Below are 21,607 nucleotides of genomic sequence, written 5' to 3' on the forward strand. Positions count from 1 at the left end.
TGTACTGATATATTGGTATGTAATTTAATTTAGGGAAAATTGTCTTTTTTATTATATTAGCTCCACCCAGTCACAAGCAACTTATGTTTTTCCAATTTGTTAGATCTGACTTTATTTGTGTGAAAAGTGTTTTGTAATTGTGTTCATATAGGTCCTGTGTTTGTTTTGGCAGGTATATTCCCAAATATTTTATAATGTCTATAGTAATTTTAAATGGAATTTCTCTTTCTATTTCTTGCTATTGGATTTCATTAGAAATATATAGGAATGCTGAGGACTTATGTCGGTTTATTTTATGTCCTGCAACTTTGCCAAATTTATTTATTATCTCAAGTAGTTTTTTACTTGATTCTCTAGGATTCTCTAAGTATATCATCATATCCTCTGCAAGAGTGATAGCTTAGTCTCTTCTTTGTCTAATTTGATTCCTTCAATTTCTTTTTCTTCTCTTATTGCTACTGCTAACATTTCTAGTACCAAATTGAATAAGAAGGATGATAGTGGACATCCTTGTTTCACCCCTGATCTTATTGGAAATGGATCGATGCTACTTATTATTTTTAAGGAAGACTCCATTTGTTCCTATACTTTCTGGTGTTTTTAATAGGAATGGGCGTTGTATTTTGTCAAAAGCCTTTTCTTCATCTATTGAGATAATCATGTGGTTTCTGCTAATTCTGTTGTTGATGTGATCAATTATACTGATAGTTGTCCTAATATTGAACCAACCGTGCATTCCTGAAATAAATCCTACCTGATCCAAGTGTATTATTTTCGTGATAAGTTGCTATCGTCTTTTTGCTAATATTTTATTTGAAATTTTTGCATCTATATTCATGAGGGAAATTGGTCTATAATTTTCTTTCTCTGTTTTGTCTCTTCCTGATTTAGGTATCAGTGCCATATTTGTGTCATAAAAAGAATTTGGTAGGATTCCTTCTTCCCCAAATTTCCCAAATAGTTTGTAATGTATTGGAATCAATTGTTCTTTAAATGTTTGGTAGAATTTGCTAGTAAATCCATCTGACCCTGGAGATTTTTTCCTAGGGAATTCATTGATGGCTTGTTCAATTTCTTTTTCTGAGATGAGGTTATTTAAGTAATTTACTTCCTCTTCAGTTAATCTGGGCAATTTATATTTTTGTGAATATTCATCCATTTCACTAAGATTGTCAACCTATATTCAGATTTTTGTTTATTGTTCCCTCTTTGTTTTTTACTCTTATCTAAGTATTTAATTCTTCCTTTTCTCCTCCCCCTCAGTTAATTTTCCAATAGAATCCACTTTCCTGTTTCCCCTCCACATTATTTCCTTTAAAAATTTCATTTCCTGGGCCTTTCCCTTGCACACATTCCCCTATTTCTTTCCTTTCTTTTGTCTCTCTGACTCTGCCCCTCTTTCCTCGGCCTTCCTGACCCTCACAGAGCTCCTCCTTCTTTATTCTCAGCATTTCCTAAACCACGAACACTTTCCCTGTCTCTATTCCGGCTTCCCTCTTCTAAAAAGATTCTGCTGTCGCCTTGGAGACCATTTTCGGAGAGGATTCTGGGAAGGTGGCGGAGTAGGTCAGAACTTTTCACGCTCCCCAGATTTTCCTCCACAAAAGAGATAAAATAGTGTCTCAGGGCAGACAAGGAACCCGGAAACCGGATGAGTCTGGCCAAAGTCGGGCGATTTACCCCCTGGGAGGAGTAAATAGGGGCCAGGCCGGGGTCCCCTGTAAACCCAGGGCCGAGCCCTGGGGTGGGTGGGGCTGGTAGGCAGCTCGGGCCCAGTCACAGGGACTTTTACCCCGGGATAGGGAGAGGAGCTGGGCATCTGAGCCCAGGAAGATTGAGGGAACCTTGGCTGACAAGGAGTGCCAGAGCCAGCTGTGCTGGGGGAGGGGCCCAGAGCCAGCTGTGCTGGGGGAGCAGAGGGGACCAGACCTAGTTGTGCTGGGGGGAGCAGAGGGGCCAGACCCAGCTGTGCTGTGGGGAGGTGGGGCGACACCCAGCCGTGCCACGGGAGCCACAGGGCCAGACCCAGCTGTGCTGCGGGAACTGCGTGGAGAGAAGGAACCAGCACTCCACTGGTGAGTGCTCAAGGGGTGGTTAGGGTGGTGTCACTTTGGAGAATAGGTTTTACAGGGGATCTTTAGCCACTAAAGGAATAAAAGTCAGAAAAGTTCAGACTGAATTCCTGCTTCTAGAAACCAAACTGCCCAGAGAGAGCAAAGCTAGTTGCAAAACTATGAAGCAGCTAAAAGTAGAATGGTGTGTGTATGTATGTGCGTGTGTCTGTGTGTGTGTGTGTGTGTGTGTGAGAAGGTTATGCTAAGTTAGGGGAAGACTTACTAAGAATAGACTTAAGCAAGAACATGGCATTATGGGAAGGTGTGGGAATGAATGTAGGGCATGGGCATGTATCCCAGGGGCTCAGGCTACAAAGGGTCAAATGAAAAGGACGATGTGGCTTAGAAACCTGAGCATAAAACCCTGGAATTTTAAGAGAACAAAACAGAATCCGCAAATTATTTCAGGACGTTTCCTGCCTCCTTCAAGCACAAATAGTGCATAAGCACATTGATAACATTGGCCCCTGAAATTTGAAATCTTAGCTGATAACAGCCCTCATCCAAGCTGGGATTGTTCAGTCCTTACCATTAGTAACTCTCCATCTGTATTTCACTTAGGTGAATTCACAGGCCAGTGAGAGTAATGGGGAATCTGTTCGTTTCAATTCAATTTTGATCTCACTTTAAAAAATAGGGACCATTTTTTGAGAAATGCCTGAAGGCTCACTGGTAGGGTTATGTCTGAAAAATAAAAAGATTTGATTTGGTTCTTTGGGTGACTCAGACAAATATAAAGACACAGTTATGGGATCTGGGAGTATCACCAAGAATTTTTTGGAAAACGAGGCACCTAAAAGCATGAGACCCTTGTGAAAAAAGTTTAGTTATTGCCACTTGTTCTTGAAAAAAAAATCAAACTGATTTAGGGGAAAAATTGTGTTTTGAAGCTGCATTGTAACTTTAGAACATCAGGGAATTTGACCAGTCTTGGAGTGTACAGGGAGATAAAGATGATGGTGATGATGGCAGCATCTATGTCCCAGGGCTATTGGAAGAAGTCAGTAATTCTAAAGTGCCTCACACTGAGCGCAGGACGAATGCTGAGGCTTGTTACTCGATTTTGGAGTAAATGACGGATCTAAGATAATAATGTGGATGATTTTCTGAGGACAAGATTTTATCTAATTCAACGGATAAACTTAAGAACTTGAGGAGTTTGGCATCATGTATAAAAACAAACATGATATTCTTTAGACTAATAGTTTTCTTGTGGAATTTGGGAAGAATATGGGACATATTCTTAGAAATGTGAAGCCTTTTCACTGGAAGAAGATGCTTTTAAAAACATCATTATATGAAATTTTTCTTAGTTCAAAATGTTGTTAGAGGGGTCCATTACCTATTGAGTTTTTTAAATGAATGTGATAAACATCTTTTAAAAACTGTAATAATGAAGTACTTTTTGCTTTAAATTCTTCTAAGTTAATAAAAGGATTGTGATATAAATTTCGTGACTCTGCTTGGGTAAAATTACTTTCAAATGGACTAAATTCTTGGCATTTGGCAAATGATCAATATTTGATGACATGAATTGCTAAAGATAGCAGGATTGTTTTAGAAACACTGCTAAATGCTTAGTGGATTATATTTTCCTCTAAACTAGCCCATGAAAGGAAGGACTTTAGGCTTCTTTTGCATAAATACCCTATGATGTGAGTAAATGGATCAAGGTATGACTGAGAAATCAAAAGGGAAATATTTTAAAGTACTACAGAGAGCAGGCCTCTGCAGTTCTTTCCCTTTGAGTTTCTGTAAAGTGCCTGCTTTTATTTGACCTGGTCTTAGATCAGTGAACATGTAAATCTCCTCCTCTGTGCCCCGAGTACTGGCACCAACCTCATAATATTCTTGGGGAGACTGTAGGCTTCCTTTCCATTAGTGTTGGGGGCAGGGAGGGAATTTGGGGCACCATTCACTTACCCTCTGACAATTAAAAAAATAGAACAAATGTTAATGCAGAAAAGGTTTATAGGTAAAGCATGTACTAGCACTGCCCCTGTCCCATCCTTTAATCACTAGAGAGCATAGGAATAAATGAAACCTTCCTTCAAATGATAGGTAAAGCCACCAGGAAGCATTATATGGAATGTGTATAAGCTAGAAGTTTTTCTAGTAAGATCAAGTGGCTGAACATGAGTTCTCCATGTAGCAGCTTGGATAAATTTATGAGACCTCCCAAGTACCAAAGAATTTACAGATGTTACCACTCATTTGTATGATATCTATCAGTCTGCCTCTTGACTCCTGATAGCCATTGTTCTCAAGTTCCAACGGCATATTGAAATAACTTATTTTTCATAAATACTGTCAGTATCTCTCTTATGCAGTTGCTTAATCACTCCACCTCATAAAATTTTACATTTTTACTGAATCAATTTCAGTAAATTGACTTCCTTTCCCCACATACTTACTTTTGTTTCTCTATAATTAAATAATAAAATGAATGAATATATTCCATGAACAATTGAAAGCGATCATAAAGCAATGATAGCAGATGTCTTTTGACTGTGACACATCACACCCAGTGTCATCTCAACCCTTCAGTATAAGAATAGAGAACTCTTCTTCACTTGCCAGGAAACAGTCTCATTATGCGCTGCGGAGGCCAGCTTGTGAGTAACCTCTCTTTAGAATCCTTTTCATACTTTCATCTAATTAAGACTTTATTTATGACTCTAAGGCAGTTTACTAGATCATTCCTTTTTCTGTGCTCTTTGTTCAGCATCACTGTTCAATTCCCCTCGCCTCCCCGGAAATCCCTCTTCCCGCAAGAATCCACAGTACTTACCACGTCGTCACAATGTCTTCCGTGGATTTTCTTAATATGTCACTGATCACACTTCTGGTGGCTAGGAACTTCAGACGACCTTGTCTCTTTCTCCATAGATTCTTTTACCCCACTGGCAGAACACATACCTGCTCCCTAATTCCACTGGGAGAAGCGTTGTATAGCGAGACATTTTGATTCTCACTTAAAAGAAAATAAAAAATGCTTTTCTCAACATTCCATTTGGCTCTTAATAACTGGTTTCAGGTGTTTGCTCTGATACTCATAAGGGTTATATGACCTTTAGGCTAATCTCTTTTCTGGGCTTCAGTTTCCTCTTCTAAGTTGAAGAGGGTTGGACTAAATGAATCCCATAATCTCTTTCAGCTCTAAATCATGTGACTTTTGATTGCTTAGGAGTTGGTGACCTTCAACGACGTGGTTGTGAACTTCACTGAGGAAGTGCCTCTTGGACCATTCTCAGAAAGAGGTGTACAATGGGGTCATGCTGGAGGGTGTCCAGAACCTGCTATTCCGGGGCAAGGAACATTTCCTCTCTTTTCTTGGTGTTGTCAATTGCAAAATATACCAAACTCTCCAGATAGAGAATAGAACTGAAGCATTTATTTAGACAGCAGAAAACCGAATCCCAAAACAAGTAAGCTTATTCCATTGTAGTACCAAAGATATTCAGAAACCATAATAACATTGAGAGCCACGCATCTTTCAGCCTTCCCACAAACCAATACAAGATCGATATTTACTCAGAAACCTCTCTATGAATTTGCCTGAGTGTCCTTTCTCCCCTGTGGTCTGGCTAGCTCTGACCACCAGCTTCCTGTGGGCTCTGCTTCCCTTCAGCAAACTCCTCCCACCACAGGCTCCATGTGACCACATTCAGCCTGTTAGTTTCAAGTGGTTTCCTTTTTTTTTGGGGGGGGGGCTTTTGGAGGGCAATTGGGGTTAAGTAACTTGCCCAAGGTTACATGGCTAGTTTTTTTGTGTGGGTGTTCAGTGTCTGAGACCGGAACCGAATTCGGCTTTACTCACTGTGCCACCTTGCTGCCCGAAGTGGTTTACTTTCAAAGTAGCGGAGGTCTTCAAACTCCCCCATAGGTCTATTAAGGGACAGGGAAGATCTTCAAATTCCCATTCTCATTACTTTCAGCTCCAAGATCTTTCATGTCCCTTATATAGCAAAAATACCTTAACAATAAAAGACAGTTTAGGGATAACTGGTGGAAAAACTGGTGTCAACAGAACTTTGCAACAATATAACAGGGATCATAGAAAAACTTTGCATATAAAATAGCTTAGGGTAGGGGGTGGTACACAAGCACCCCATCCTTCCCCCCTCAAACAAATAGGGCTCAGAATCTTGAGATAAGGGGCAAAGGTCTCTTCTCCAAAGCTACTTCAAGCTGAAATTGGACATAGAGCTGTCCCTACCCCAAGAGGTCCCATTCAAAAGTTCAATTCTTTAGGTGTCATCTGGAGCTTGGTCAATGTCAAGTCCAGAGGTGGCAAATCAGAGTTATGGACAGGGGGTGACATCCAACTTGAGCAATCAGTCTTCTGCAGGTGGAGAGTACCAAACCTGCAGAAAACAAACCTTGCAAACAAGTTTAGCAGACAAAAAGTAAAAAGGAAACAAATATAGGATCAGTCATGCCTCTGGAGTCCATGAACTCACTATCATAACCTCATTCATGGCTTCAAAATTAAGAAGAAAATATTAAAAGAAACAAGAAAAAGACAATGTAAATACCGTGGAGCTACAATCAAGACAACGCAAGCTTCTGTATTAGGGTTTTCATAGAACATTTTCATTCATAGGGCTTCTTATAGAGCAAGGAAACTGGGGTTGTGACCTAAAATAACTCACTCAGCAAATTTGAGTATAATCGTGAATGAAAAACAAAGTGGATATTTAATGAGCTGAAAGACATTCAGGTATTTACGAGAAAAGGAGCAGTACTCGATGGAAAACTGACAGAATATCCAGGAGAAACATCAGGTAAACATTAAAGGCCATATAAGGGAATCAATGAGGTCAAACTATTTACTTTTTATGTGTTGTCAGTACCCTTCAGAATGTCACCATCACTTGGGTAGTTGAAAAGAAAAAGTTGAATTGAATTGAGTATGATGGGTTAATGCTAAAAAATAAAATTGAGGAGGTGGTTAGGTGGTGCAGGGAATATAGAGCTCTGGTCCTGGAGTCAGGAGGCCCTGAGTTCAAATCTGGCCTCAGACACTTGACACTTGCTAGCTGTGTGACCTTGGTCAAGTCATTTAGCTGCAATTGCCCTGCCTTCCCCCCTCCAAAAAGCAAAAATAAATAAATAAGTAAAAATAAAATCGAATAGGGAGAGGTAAAATGGAGCAGTGCTTACATACAAACAAGTATTGAAAGGGAGAAGTGAGACAGAGGAAGCAGGTGGAAGTGGAGGGCTGGCTGGAACCTTATTCTCATGGGATTAATAGGAAAAAATAGAATATTTAAATCATCTTGTTTTAGAAAAAGAAATTAAACTGGATACAAAATGAGCTTTCTAAGAATAATGCAATGGAACCAGATGGATTTACAAGGGAATGCTACCAAATATTTAAAAGTCAGCTAATTCCAGTATTAAATTAATGATTTGGAAAAATAGACAAAGAAGGGAAATTACCAAATTCCTTTTATGAAAGAAATATGGTATTGATATTCAAATAAGGAAGAACAAATAAAAGAAAGAAAATAACGGACCAATTTCTGAATGTTTAAAGATGCCAAAATCCTAAATAAAATACTAGCTAGGAGATTACAACAATATATTACAAAGATTATACATTGTGACCCAGTGGGATTTATAACAGGAAAGCAGGGATGGTTTGTTAAACAAAAATTTTCCACATGATTTATTATATCATTATCAATTATATCAATAACAATTCATATTCGTATAAAAATATATAGGAATAAAGAATAAGCTTTTGATAAAATAGAACATATTTCTGTTAAAAACTCTTGAAAGTATAGGCAAAATAGATTTTTCTTTATATTGATAAAAAGCATTTACCTAAAACTGTCAGTAAGCATTACTTATAGTAGGGATAAGCTAGAAATTTTCCCAGTAAGATCCAGCATTCAAGGATGGCCACTGTCACCAATATTATTCAATAGTGTATTAGAAATGCTAGAATAGGCAGCTAGGTGGCACAGTGAGTAGAGCACCAGCCCTGGAGTCAGGAGGACCTGAGTTCAAATCCTCCCTCAGACACTTGACACTTACTAGCCATGTGACCTTGGGCAAGTTACTTAACCCCAATTGCCCTGCCTTCCCCCCTCCAAAAAGAAAAAAGAAATACTACAATAACAATAAGAGAAGAAAAAGAATCAGAAGGAATCAGATCAGGGAATGAGGTAGTAAAATATCTCTTTTTACTTATAATATGATGATATCCATGGAAAATCTCTAAGCCTTAAATAAAAAGTTAGTTGAAACAATAATTTTATCAAAGTAGAAGCATATAATATAAATTCACATAAATCCTGTATATCACCAAGAAAACCTTGCAAGAAGAGATACTGATACCCAACTTAAAATAACTCTAGACTGTACAAAATTCCTGGGGGGACACCCACCAGAACAGACCCAAGAACTACATGAACACAAAGAGAAAAAAGGACTTTTTATACAAATGAAATCAAACTTAAATAACTGGAGAGGTATTAATTATTTATGTGTATGTAAGACCAGTATAATAAGCATGTCATATTTAATTTCTCAGATAAAGATCTCATATCCCAAATATACAAAGATCTTTGTAAGATCTCTAAGAATGTGAGTTATTCCCCAATTTAGAAATGTTCAAAGGATATGGATAGATAGTTTTCCAATAGAGAAAGCCAAACAGTTTATAGTCATGTGGAAAAATGCTCCAAATCATTATTGAGAAGGGAAATGCAAATTAAAATGATCTTGATATCCTTTTACCCCTATCAGATTAGCTAAAATGATTGAAGGGAAAGTGACAAATGTTGGAGGGAAATTGTAGAAATTGGGTTACTAATTCATTGTTGGTGGAATTGTGAACTGATCCCACCATTTTGGAGAATAATCTGGAATTATGCCCAAAGATTTCTTAAACTACTAGGTGTTTTTCCAGAGATGATTAGGGGAAAAGGAAAAAAGCATATATGGGCCACAATATTTATAGCAGCTCTTTTGTGGTGACAGAGAACTGGATACCCTTCAACTGGGGAACGAGTGAAGAAGTTGCGGTAGATGATTGTGATGAAGTACCTCTGTGCGATAAGAAATGAGGAACTTAATGATCTTAGAAAACATGGGTAGACTTGGACAAAATAATGAAGAGGCAAAGGAGCAGAACCAAGAGAACATTGTTTACGATGAAAGAAAAATATTTTGAACAAGTTATTCTGACTAGAATATATTCCTTTCAAAAGTTCAAAAGAAACATGAAGGAAAATGCTATCTGCTTCCAGACAATGAGCTGATGAATAGAACTATGTTTGGAGTGATTTGATATATTTCTGTTTGTGTCTGATGGTCACCATCTCTAGGGCAAAGGAAGGAGGGACAAGAAAAAAGGAAAAAAGAAACTTACTCGATAACTGTGTTATCTATTTAAATGGAATAGAAAATTATACAAAATTGATTTGCTTCTTTATGTGCAATTGCCTTTTTTAATCATACCATGTTATGGAAATTCTTCTTTTATTCCATGAATTAAAAATAAAATAGGTACAATAAAAAAATCTATTGATAATAATTAAACAACTCTCTGGTACTGGGTAAGAGATAGAAAGGTAGATGAGTAGAACAGAGTAGACACATGACATATTAGCAAATGCTTCTACCGTGTTTCCCCGATAATAAGCCCTCCCCCGAAAATAAGCCCTATTGAGATTGCTACTGTAGTGAAGGTGATCCCCTGCGCTACACGCTACATTACGGTACCCTCTGTATGCACTGTTCCCCCCCCCCCCGGGTGAAATGCACGCCGCGCTCCAAGCTGCATCCAATCAGAGCTGCAGCAGTGAGCGCGTCATCCTGTTCTTCCCCAGTGATTTGCTTGCTGGCGCCATTGAGAGCAGTGCCGCGGAGGAGAGCTGAGGCAGGACAACATAAGCCCTCCCCTGAAAATAAGCCCTCTGGTGTTTTTCTTTCCAAAAAAAATGTAATAAGACAGTGTCTTATTATCGGGGAAACACGGTAGTAACCTCGTGTTTGAAAAATGTCAAGACAAGTTTTTGTGCTAAGAATTCCTGATTTGGAATAGAGCACCAGCCCTGGAGTCAGGAGGAACTGAGTTCAAATCTGACCTCAGACACTTAACACAAAAACTAGCTGTGTGACCTTGGGCAAGTCACTTAATGCTGCTTTTCCCCCTAAAAAAAAAAAAAAGAAATTGGAGAGAGACCAGTAGCATACTCCATTCACCAAGATACTGTATTTAACTACATAGTCATCACAGACCATCATGTAAAGCCAACTGTCTTTGGTGCAAAATCAAACCCCTAATCAGGAAAAATGTTTCCCACATCAATATATTGCTAGCAGATGCAACTCTACCATTTACCTAGCTCAGGAAGATGCAAGCCTTACTCTATCACATGACATACTCTGGGCAGCTTTGCCTGCTGCCAGCTCCCCTTGCTTCTAGGGCTTTTCACTGGGGGGAGTGACAATTTGGAGATATACTGACAATGCCCAAGTGCTGAGAATACCATTCTGGGCCCGGCTGGCAATGGCTGAGAGCTAAATGCATGTCCATATGCCACTGGTAAATACATTGTGGCTCTGTTTCTGTGAACAGAATTATGTCCCACAAGGATTACACAATGAAAGGTTATAAGCCAACTTTTAGTTTGAAAAACAGGGTGGTAATGAAACATGAAACAGAGAAACATCAGAATGGATACATGACCTCAATATAAAGGGTGACATCTTAAGAAATTTAAAGAACATGATGGAACTTAATACCAGTTAGACTGATGGTGATGTGAACAAGTTCAGGATAAACAAAAGATAGCATGGGGAGGTGCAAAATAGATAAATTTTTATTATACTAAATTACAAAAGTTTTGTTCAGATAAAACAAATGTAGCCAAGATAAGCAGGAAACAGAAAACTGATGAAAAAATGTTTATTGACAGTTTCTCAGATAAAGCCTCATATCTCAAATGTATAAAGAACTTAGTAAAATCTAAAAGAATATGAGTCATTCCCCAATTGACAAATGGTCAAAAGCTAGGAACAGGAAGTTTTCTGATGAAGAAATCAAAACTATATATAGTCATATGAGAAAATGCCCTAAATCATTCTTATTAGAGAAATGCTAATTAAAGCAATCTTGAGATGTCATCTTACCTGTCAGATAGCCTATAATGATATAAGGGGAAAGCAAGAAATTTTGAAAGAGATATAGAAGATTTGGGACACTAATTCACTGTTGGTGGAATTGAGAACTTATTCATCTATACTGAAGAACAACCTGGAATTATGCTCAAAGGGTTAAACTGCCTTTCCCTTGGTCCAGTAATACTGTGCTTAGGCCTGTTTCCCAAGATGATTAGGGAAAACAGAAATATATACACACAAAAACATATAAGTGTACATACATACATATGTCTGTATGTGTGTTTATGTGCATGTATACACACAAACATACATGTGTATATATTTACATATTGTTGTGGTTAAAATACCGTCTGTTTTTGGCAGGATAAACTTGAGTTGTGGGTGTACCAGCGAGTTGGGGAATGGCTCGAGGGAGAGGGACTGAGTGCAACCTGACGCAAATGCTTCAGCAGTGTGTGAGGACGGTCTCTTCAGAATGCCTTGGAAGTGTCCAGCTCTACTTTTCAGGGTCATGTCCTTATCATTAATCAATGTGGCTCCATCAGCACAGAGTAGAGATGCCTCATAGGTCTTTGGCCCATAAATAACCTTCAGGGTTATTTATCAGGCCATCTTCAGTTGTCCTGATCTCTATCCAGCCACTGGACCCACATGGCTCTGGAGGACAAAGGGAGGCTGGTGACCTGGCCCAGCCCTCCCTCACTTAAATTCAGACTAGTCCCAAGTCTCAGTATCACCTTCCTAATGTCGTGGGCTTCTTTGAGAGTGAAGGACAAACCACACACAGCTTTTAAGGCAACAGACGAGTGCTTTGCATGGTTACTATCAGCACAAAACTGGCTTTTGTCTGCCTTCCTGGTGAGACAAGAATCTTGCATTTCACTCTTGATGGAGTGAAACATGGCCTTCTTAGAGACAGATGAAGTAACCTAGTTCTCATTTTTGATTTAGTACCTTTTGGATTTCCCCATCATTTTCATCAAAACCACTCTGGATTTGTACTAGCATTCTGGTCCAGGTGAGTAAGTGTGGTGTTGTACACCAAAAACCTGTGAAACCTGCCCATTCCTTTTTTTCTCCAATGTTTCCAATTGTGTGCGGGCTCAGCTTTCACTCCAAGGTGCTGACAAATTTTTCTTCCACAGAGAGTCACTGTAATCTGTTGACACCAAATCTTCTGGTAGTGACCTTGCCTTGGGGCTGCTACTTTTGTTAAATGTAAATGTTTAGTCTCTGATGGGTCCAGCCCTCTGGGGGACACATCCTCTTAGTCACTCTTACATCCTGCCTCTCTTCTCCTAACAGTGACAGTCTATGAAATGCCAGTGTTTGCACAAAGAGTACATGCAGCAAGGTTTGTTGCATTTAGGTTGGGGATGAGAAGGTCATGAGCTTCATAAGTCTTAAATAACCATTGCTATTGCTTATATTTATGTGTTTCTGTCTTTTTGCATGTTTATGTTTGATTGTTTTCTTTAGAGGTAGAGACCAGGTTCTAGGTCAATCAGATGTTTAGAAAACTGGGAATTTTTGTGGAAGAATGTGAGATGCAAAGGTTTATGAATGCTGGTCTCTGTGATTTCAATTTGAGAGAAATCCATGACTCTATTAACAAGGTAGATAAAAATCCAAGGAGTGATTATCAATTCGATGAAATTGGAAAGAGATTCAGTCTTGCATCCTAAATCACTGTAAAAAAAATTATCTCAGGGAATGACTGTCTTCCAGAGAGTGAATATAGCAGCTACTCCAGAAAATCCACAATGGGCAGAAGAAACCTTATGAATGCAATCAATGTGGAAAAGCCTTCACAATATTGTTACCCATCAGAGAATCCACACTGGAGAGAAATCTTAGGAATGTAATCAGTGTGGAAAAACTTTCACACACAACTCCAGTCGATGAATATCAGAGAATCCACACTGGAGAGAGCCCTTTTGAACGTAATCATTGTGGAAAGGCTTTTCACACATAGGCGCAATCTTGCAGCTCATCAGAAAATCTACAGTCTGGTGAAGCCTTATGGATGTTATCTATGTGGAAAGATTTTCAGATTCAGCTCCAGTCTTGCTTCATATCAGAGAATTTGCACTGGCGAGAAACCCTAGAACTTCATCATATGTTAGGGCAGGATATAGTTACTGTGCTCATGTGACAGTAATCCTTAACAGTGTTGATTAATGTTTCCATCCATCACATATACTTGTTAGAGGCAAAATTCACCACAGGCAGGTATGTTCTCAACCGTATCCAAATAAGTATTTGGCCAGCTTTCAAACTCCCACCTTGGTCTGGTCTGGAGGCATGCTAGAGAAAGGGGGAGTGCATTTAATGGACTTCACAGGTCAGTTTCCCAATAGGAATGAAAAAGCTTTAGCTCACTGACTAAGTGAGGGAGCAGCTATCACAGGAAATGACAGGGAGCCAAGATGGCTGAGTGGCAGATAAGGTGGACAGTCAGCACAAACAGGACATTCCGGAGTCTTGCATGAAGACAGTGAGCACTAGTTCCCCCAGTCAATAGTTGGTTCAAAAATGTAGTTTCACTATATTCTAATTATTAACATGATTTTCATTTATTGAATTTAATGAAGTTTTATCCTTCACAGAGAGTGATTCACATTATCCTGGCCATGTCATTTATCCCCAAATCCAATAACAATAGTTAGCATTTGCCCTGTGCTCACTGGGTTAAGCACTTTAGAATTAGGTCATTTCTCCACCAACCCTGGCATGTAGGTGCTGTTATTTTCACCCCCTGTACATTCAAAGATGGATCAACTTCCCTATTATTTTAGAGGTCCAATGTAGCTTCGGAACAAAATTTTCCCTCAAGTCAGTGTATGATTTATAATAAGTGACAATAAGTACACTTCTTGGTGACGAGCATCCCATTTTTTTTTGGTTCATTAAAAAAAAAAGAAATTCTTGCTGATGCTCCCAGCTCCCATAACTCTGTCTTTATTTCTCTGTGTCTCCCAAAGAGCCAAATCAAACCTTTTAATTTTTCACACTCAACCTTACCCCATTTGCCTCCAGGCAATTCTCAAAAATTTTCCAAATCGTTTTTTTAAGTGGGATCAAAACCGACTTTAAATGAACAGAATCCCCCATTACACTAAAGGATCTTTGGATTTGTGTAAATGAAATATAGACATATGATTCCTGATTGGAATGACTGAAGAATCTCAAACTTCATGAGGGCCAATGGCTGCTAATATTTCAAAGTTCAGGATCCAGTGTTATCAATGTGCTTATGCATTAACTTGTGCTTGGCAATGAGGCAGGAGCGTCCTGGAATACTGCGGGTTCTGTCCGGTTCTCTCGAAATGCCAGGGTTTTGTGCTTGTGTTTATAAGCCACATCCTCTTTTCACTTGACCTTCTGTAACCTGAGCCCTCTCTCTTCCACGTGCAGGCCCTTCATTCCTGTCCCTCTCTATGCCATGTTCTTGCTTAATTCTGTCCTTAGTCATTGCTGCCTTAACTCCTTAACTTAGCATAGCCTTCACACACACACACCACAACACAACACATACACAAAATATTAAATTTTACTTTTTATCTGCTCCTTGATTTTGCAACAAGTTTTTCTCTTTGGGCAGATTAGTCTTTAAAAGTAGTTAAATTTGAATGTTTGTGACTTCATTCCTTTGGGGACTAAAAGTGACACCACCCAAAAAACCTTCAGACTGACTCAGACTGCTTTGGGCTTAAAAAATGCGACTCTTTTTTTTTTTTTTTAACATTCTGAGCTGTAGAATTATTTCTGTTGCCCAGAATTTCATTCTACGTTCTCCTATATGATTTTCCTAAGTTTTTTTCTTATTTTCATTCCTCTCTGAATTTTACTGAATCTCAATTTCATCGAATCTCTCCTGAACAGATTCCATTATTGATAAAAGAGGTTTTTTTTTACAAAAATTTCTCCTTGTTTTATTTTTTGATTTATGGAATAAAACAATCATTTCCATAACAGTATAATAAAATAAAGACAATTTCTCATGAAACTGCAAATCTATTATATACAACTTGGTATTCTTTTAAAATATGTAATAAAGTTATGTAAATTTTTCCTTCCCCCCCCCTAGTGATGGCCACCATTACATACAGCTTTGAATATTTAAATTTCAACTTTAAAATCAATCTCTAGTCATTTTAAAGAACATTTTATGCTGCAAGGATCTTTCCATTATTTTTATTAAACTTTCAAAAGTTTACTGATTCCTCAAAAGCTTATCAAAATATACACACAATATTTAAATAATAATTTAGAAATTTCTAGTACAGAATTAGCCTATCTCTAATTATTATTATTTTTTTCTTTTTATCAATCTTTCATCTCTGCAATCCCTATTGTGGCCAGTCCTTTAAATATAGAGAGAAAAGAAACTTGTCTTTTCTGAAAGCTTTTTGAAGGTTTTACTTTTCCCTTTTCACTCTTTCCTTATTGGTTAATTAGACCAAAGGAAAAAGCATAGAGTAAAACAGAGGATTGGAAGCCACTGCTGGCCTGGATTGGCACAAGGCCCAGAGAGGACAGCTCAGATTTCCCCATGCATAAGGTCCCATCTGGGGTCACCAACTATTGATTTCTTCTCTAAAAAGGAAAAGTTGGAGGCACAAACTTCAGGGAATAATCAATTAATACTAATGGTCAACTAATTACCCTTAAATCAGGTCAACTAATGCCTCAGTCACTAGTTACCCAGACCAAAGTTTACACAGCATTCTTTTTTTTTTTTTTACACAGTATTCTTATTGGCAAAAATAAGAAACATCAAGTATGAAGTTGATCAGTTGGGGGATTTAGAGACTTTCCATTGTCATTGTAGAAATCTAGGCTGCATCAAGAACAGGGAGCTTCCACATGGATGGGGAAATTTGATGAGTGAGCAACCCTCAGGATATAGAGTTTTTTCAGCCCCAGGTGACCTGAAGTCCTGATAATCCTAGCACAGCTTTATTTTAGTGGAAATGAAGAGCTTAGCCTTACCTTAGCTGGACTCCACTGGAGCTGAGTAAAAAGAGAAGTTAGCTAATAGGCAGACTGGCTGGAGCCAATTCTGTCAGCCCCTACAGAATCTCATACAAACTTCTTAACTTACAAGGATTTTTATGAACTAAACAACTAATCAATCTCTCTCTCTCTCTCCCTCTCCCTCTCCCTCTTTTCTTCTCTCTGTATATATACAAATATACATGCATAACTGAGGAGTGAAATTAAAAACAAATGATCACTAATTGAATAATCTTTCACTAGATATGAACCTAAGTAACTGGAAGCCTGAAGGTCATTGATGGACAGGGGGAAGACTTGAGGGAATGAGTCCCATTTTGTCCATGCAGTCTTTGAGCTGCCTGAGGCTCACACAGTTCCCAGTGTCTAGTGGGAAGTTGGTGACATGGGGCTAGAACTGAGGAGGGAGCCAGGGGCCATACACTGAGCTTGGAAGTCATCTACATAAAAGGGATCACTGAATCCATGAGATCTGGTGAGACCAATGAGGGCATGTAGAAGGAGTAGAATGCTTTGGGGACCTCCTGTTAGGAAGTTGGAGATGGATGATGACCCAGGCAAATAGGGCCAGAGATGTAGGAAGCCTGTCAAAAAAAGTAAGGTTAGAGAACCATGGTAAGGAAGAGATTCCAAAGGGGCAGGGCATATGACTGTCTGGCAGTGTCAAAAATGGGAAATATTCTGTTTTTTGATCCATGTTCTCCCAGCTTCCCCAATCAGAGGCACCAGAATTTCCCTCCAAGGACCTAGAACTATGTGAAGTTTTGCTCAGAAAGAGCCTTGTGCCATTTGGGGGAGAATTGCCCCAAAGGATTCAACTCTTCATTCTTGATAGTTCTCCAGTTTCCTTCATGGCCCACAGATTTCTTCTGTCTTCCCCCTGCCCCTCACCACCAACTCATGTCTTTCTGCCTTCAGCTCCTGGCAGTCATGAGAACAAATTATAATCTCCCCTGTTAGGCCACCAGCAGCCTCTGTCCATTCCCTCTCATCTATACAGGAGCCCCCAACTATGGAGATCTCTAAACCCTTCAGTTTCAGGAGCATGATTCCTTGTCCTTTGTTCTACAAGAGGACCAAAAGAAATTCACCATGTTAGGGTCAAATTACAGTGTGTCTCACTGTGGTAGATCAGGCTAATATAAACTAGAAACACTCTACCACAGGTCGGGGGCAATCATGTGAACATTTGGGGTAGATTCTCTACATTGGCACAGCCTGCTTTTCTTTTAAGCTTCTTCAATTCAGTTTTGCTCAGAGCACGTGACCTTTGATGAGGGCTCACCATGCTGGGCTGTCTTGAGCCAGTGTCTCCCATGACACACTGCTCCAAAATTCTTAAGAGAATTTTGTGCTGTGGTTTGTTTTTCTGACCACCATGTGCACGTTTGCCTTGTGTGAGTTCTCCCTGAAAGTCTTTCAAGGAAGTAGATGTTTTGTCTTCAAACCCATGAGGCCAGCCCATCAGAGCTGCGCTCTCTGAAGCAGTTTGAGCACTTGGCAGTTTAGGTCGAGTACGGACCTCAGTGTCTGGTCCCTCACCCTGCCAGATGATCTTCTGCATCTTCCTGAGACCATTCAAATGGAAACAGTTCAGTTCCCTTGCATGGTGCTGGTAGACTATCCCAGATTCACAGGCATCCAGCAATGAGGTCAGCACCATGGCCGTTTACACCTTCAGTCTGGTAGTCAGTCTAATACCTCTCCTTTCCCACCCTTCCCTTCAGAGCCTCCCAAACAGTTTGCTAACTCTGGCAATGCCTGAATCATCCTCATTAATGTGTACGTCACTGGAAAGTACACCGCCAAGGTAAGTGAACTTACTCACAGCATTCAAAGGTTCTCCATTTGCTGTACCCACTGGTGCCAGGTGTGGCTGTTTGGGGCTGGACGATGGAGTACCTGTGTTTTCTTGGTGCTCATTGTTAGGCCAAAATGAGCACAAACAGCAGAGAACTGATCCAGACTTTGCTGCATCTCAGCTTCAGAGGCTGCACTGAGTGCACAGTCATCTGCAAACAGAAAGTCCTGCCCCAACCCTCCCTCCATTTTGGTCTTGGCTTGTAGCCTTTTCAAGCTGAAGGGCAGGGCCTTTGTGCCTGCTCTGAGAGCTCACCTTCAGCCATTCCAGCATCCCCCCTAGGAAGAGAAGGCAAAGTCAATGTGCCTCCCACACTGAGGTTCTTCTCCTTCCCCAGGTCAGCTTGCTGTGGACTAAAGCCTTTTCCTAGGAGAGAGACCAAGGAGAATGGCCCCTGGGGCCCAGAGACCCTCATCCCAGGTGAGTGCAGTCCATCCACAGACATGACCAGCATCCGTCAAGGTAGAATCCAAGAGATCCAAAGAAGCTTTATCCTCTTTCACAGAAGGGGAAACCGAGGCAGCCAGAGGTTAAAGTGACTTGCCCAAGGTCACATAGCCAGCAAGTATCTGTGATATGATTGGACCTCGGGTGTTCATGATTCCATCCACATTCTCCTTCCAGGGATTCAGATGAAGGCCCTGTGTTCTTGAACGAAGTCCTACTGGGGCCCCAGTGGCTGGCCCATAGTGAATGTGAATGAAGCCTTAGTGAAGGAATGTTAAATTAGCAGAGTTTGTCACATACTTGGGGTCCTAGAAGGGCCTTTCAGCTATGGCCCAGGTAGCAACAATGACTTGATTCCAGTGACAGCAGTAATAAGTGGCAGGGACGGGATCTGGTGTCTTTGTTAAGCTTTGTCTTCCCAGAAACAGAAACTGCTGAGAATTTGCCTGCAGTCAAGATGAAGAAAAGCCCTCTCCTTGGGTATTGAATGCTGTGATGATATTGTAACCTAGTTGTGACCTAGGGGTGGATGGCCTTTGTGCTTTCCACTGCCTCTTGAGAGGATGCTTGATGTTGACTGATGATATTCTAATTCAGTTGTGATCCAGGGGTGGAAAACTTAACCTTTGTACTTTGTGACTGACCAAATGAATGTACTTTGTTTATGATTGGACACTAATCTCTAATTGAGTAGAGAGGAGACTTTGTGATTGACTAAATGAATATACTATCCAGGGGTAGAGTACTTTGACTTTGGTACTTTGTGATTGAATTGAAGACTTACTAAATGATTGAGTTACTAAATAAATGTTATCTTTTGCTTAAAACTAAGTGACCACTTTGGTGAAAACTACATGTCCATTCTAGTATTAAGCTGTTGAGTTGTGACATGGTGAAGGCTGTATTTGATTTTCTCTTTTCTGTGAATGTTTTGCCTTAATTTGTTACTGAATAAATGGGTAGTTACTACGCATGTAATTCAAACCTTGGAATCTGCTTGTGCTTTGCATTACATAGATTTGTAGCAACATGTTGAAATAATTTATTTTTCATAAACTGTCGATGTCTTTCTTATACATTAGTGCAATCTCCAACCCAGCTGATAAAATATATTTTTAATGAAGGAAGGAACCCTCCTTTCCCCACATACTTATTCTTATTTCTCTATAATTAGATATTAAAATGAATGAATGTATTCCATGAACAATTGAAATCAATCATAAAGCAAAGACAGAAGACATTTTGACCATGACCCATCATTCCCAGGGTCATCTCACCCTCTCAGTATAAGAATAGAGAACTCCTCTTCACTTGACTGGAAATAGTCTCATTCCACTCAGTTGAGGGCAGACTGTGAGTAACCTCTCTTTAGAATTCTCTCCGTAGTTTTTTCTGCTTCATACCTTATTACAGACTTTGAGCAAATTGACTTGATTATTTCTTTGTTCTCTGCTCAGGGATCACTGTTAGATTGAGGTTTTTCTCCCAGAATGCACAGCACTTACCAACTTCTCACAAACTCTTCATAGAATATTCTAAATATGTCACTTAGGAAAGAGGAGGAATTACCCATGACCTCACTTTCTCCTCCACAAATTCTTGTGTATCACTCATAGAATACATATCTTATTACTAATTCCATTGGGAATAGCATTGTCTAGTAAGACATTTTTCTAGCTTTTATTATTCCATCATGATTCTCACTTCAAATCTAAAAAAAAGCTTGTCTCCACACTCCCTTTAAAGGGTTGGCTCTGACACTCATACAGTTTATGAGTTTTAGGCAAATCTATTCACTTTCTCTGGCCTGGGCTTTAATTTCTACTTCTAAATTGATGAAGGTTGGACTGGATGAATTCTGGAGTCTCTCTTTCAGCTCTAAATCATGTGATTTTTCATGGCTTAGGAGTTGGTGACTTTCAAGGATGTGGTCGTGGACTTCACCCAGGAGGAGTGGGGCCTCTTGGACCATTCTCAGAAAGAGCTGTACAAGGAGGTCATGCTGGAGAATGCCCAGAACCTGCTGTCCCTGGGTATGATCATTTCCTCTTTTTTCTTGATATTAATTGTCAGATAAAAATTTTCACAAGTAGTAGAGAATGCATCCATATTCTGGCGTATCTCACCCTCAGAAGCTTTACTGAGTTCCCAGTCTTCTTCATGCACCAACACTCCATCCACTTTGGTCTTGGATTGTCACCTTTTCAAGTATAATAATTTACCAGCCATCAGGTGTTTGACCTCAATGCCATAGTCTTATTACTTGAAGATGTCTAACAGCTTCACTGAAAATGTCATGCTAACATGAATGGGAGGGGATTCTGGCAAGGTGGCAGAATAGGAAATACTTGTCTCTCCAAGAATCTCCTTAAAGGAAGAAAAATTCCCTCAAACTCTAGACAATATAAAATACTTTGGAGGCCAACTGCCAAAACAAAAAACAGGAACTATATGAACCAAGTAATAAAAACATTTGTATACAAATAATATCAGATTTAAATAATTGGAGATGTATTAACTGTTCATGGCTAGGCAGGACCAATATAATAAAAACAACAATTTTATAAAGCCTGATTTATATATTCAATGTGCTTCCAATGAAGTTATCAAAATTATTTTTTATTTATAAGAAAATTCATTTGGGAAAAGAGAAAGTCAAGATTATCAAAGGAAATAATGAAAAAAAAATGTCAAGGAAGGAGGTTTAGCAGTAACAGATCTTATCCTCTGTTGTAAGGCAATAAATATCAAAACTCTAGTACTGGGTAAGAAATAGACAGATCAATGGAATAGTATATACATACATCAGCAAATAAACATAATAACCTTGTTTTTAAGAAATGTGAAGACTTAATATTTTGGGATAAGAGTTAATTATTTGGTAAAAAAAATTGTTGGGGAATCTGAAAAGCAGGGTGTCTGAAATTATGTGTGGAGAGAGAGAGAAAGACAGAGACAGAGAGAGAGAGAGAAAAAGACAGAGAGAGAGAGAGAGAGAGAGAGAGAGAGAGAGAGAGAGAGA

The 21,607-nt window shown here is 39.3% G+C and overlaps 1 protein-coding gene and 1 pseudogene across 1 annotated transcript in view; one reads left to right on the forward strand and one right to left on the reverse strand.

Moving 5' to 3' along the window:
• LOC138168138 (zinc finger protein 665-like) overlaps positions 1 to 21,607 on the reverse strand; it is a 552,079-nt pseudogene that overhangs the window by 283,997 nt on the left and 246,475 nt on the right.
• LOC138168159 (zinc finger protein 665-like) overlaps positions 18,491 to 21,607 on the forward strand; it is an 8,888-nt gene continuing 5,771 nt past the window's right edge. The window contains 2 exon segments of the mRNA XM_069097199.1: positions 18,491 to 18,558; positions 20,492 to 20,618. Coding sequence (XP_068953300.1) covers positions 18,526 to 18,558; positions 20,492 to 20,618 — 160 coding nt within the window. The 5' untranslated portion in view covers positions 18,491 to 18,525.

The sequence above is a fragment of the Petaurus breviceps genome, unplaced genomic scaffold, assembly GCF_028583685.1.
Source record: "Petaurus breviceps papuanus isolate PSGF00001 unplaced genomic scaffold, PetGlider_PUasm1.0 355, whole genome shotgun sequence".
Classification (NCBI taxonomy): Eukaryota; Metazoa; Chordata; class Mammalia; order Diprotodontia; family Petauridae; genus Petaurus; species Petaurus breviceps.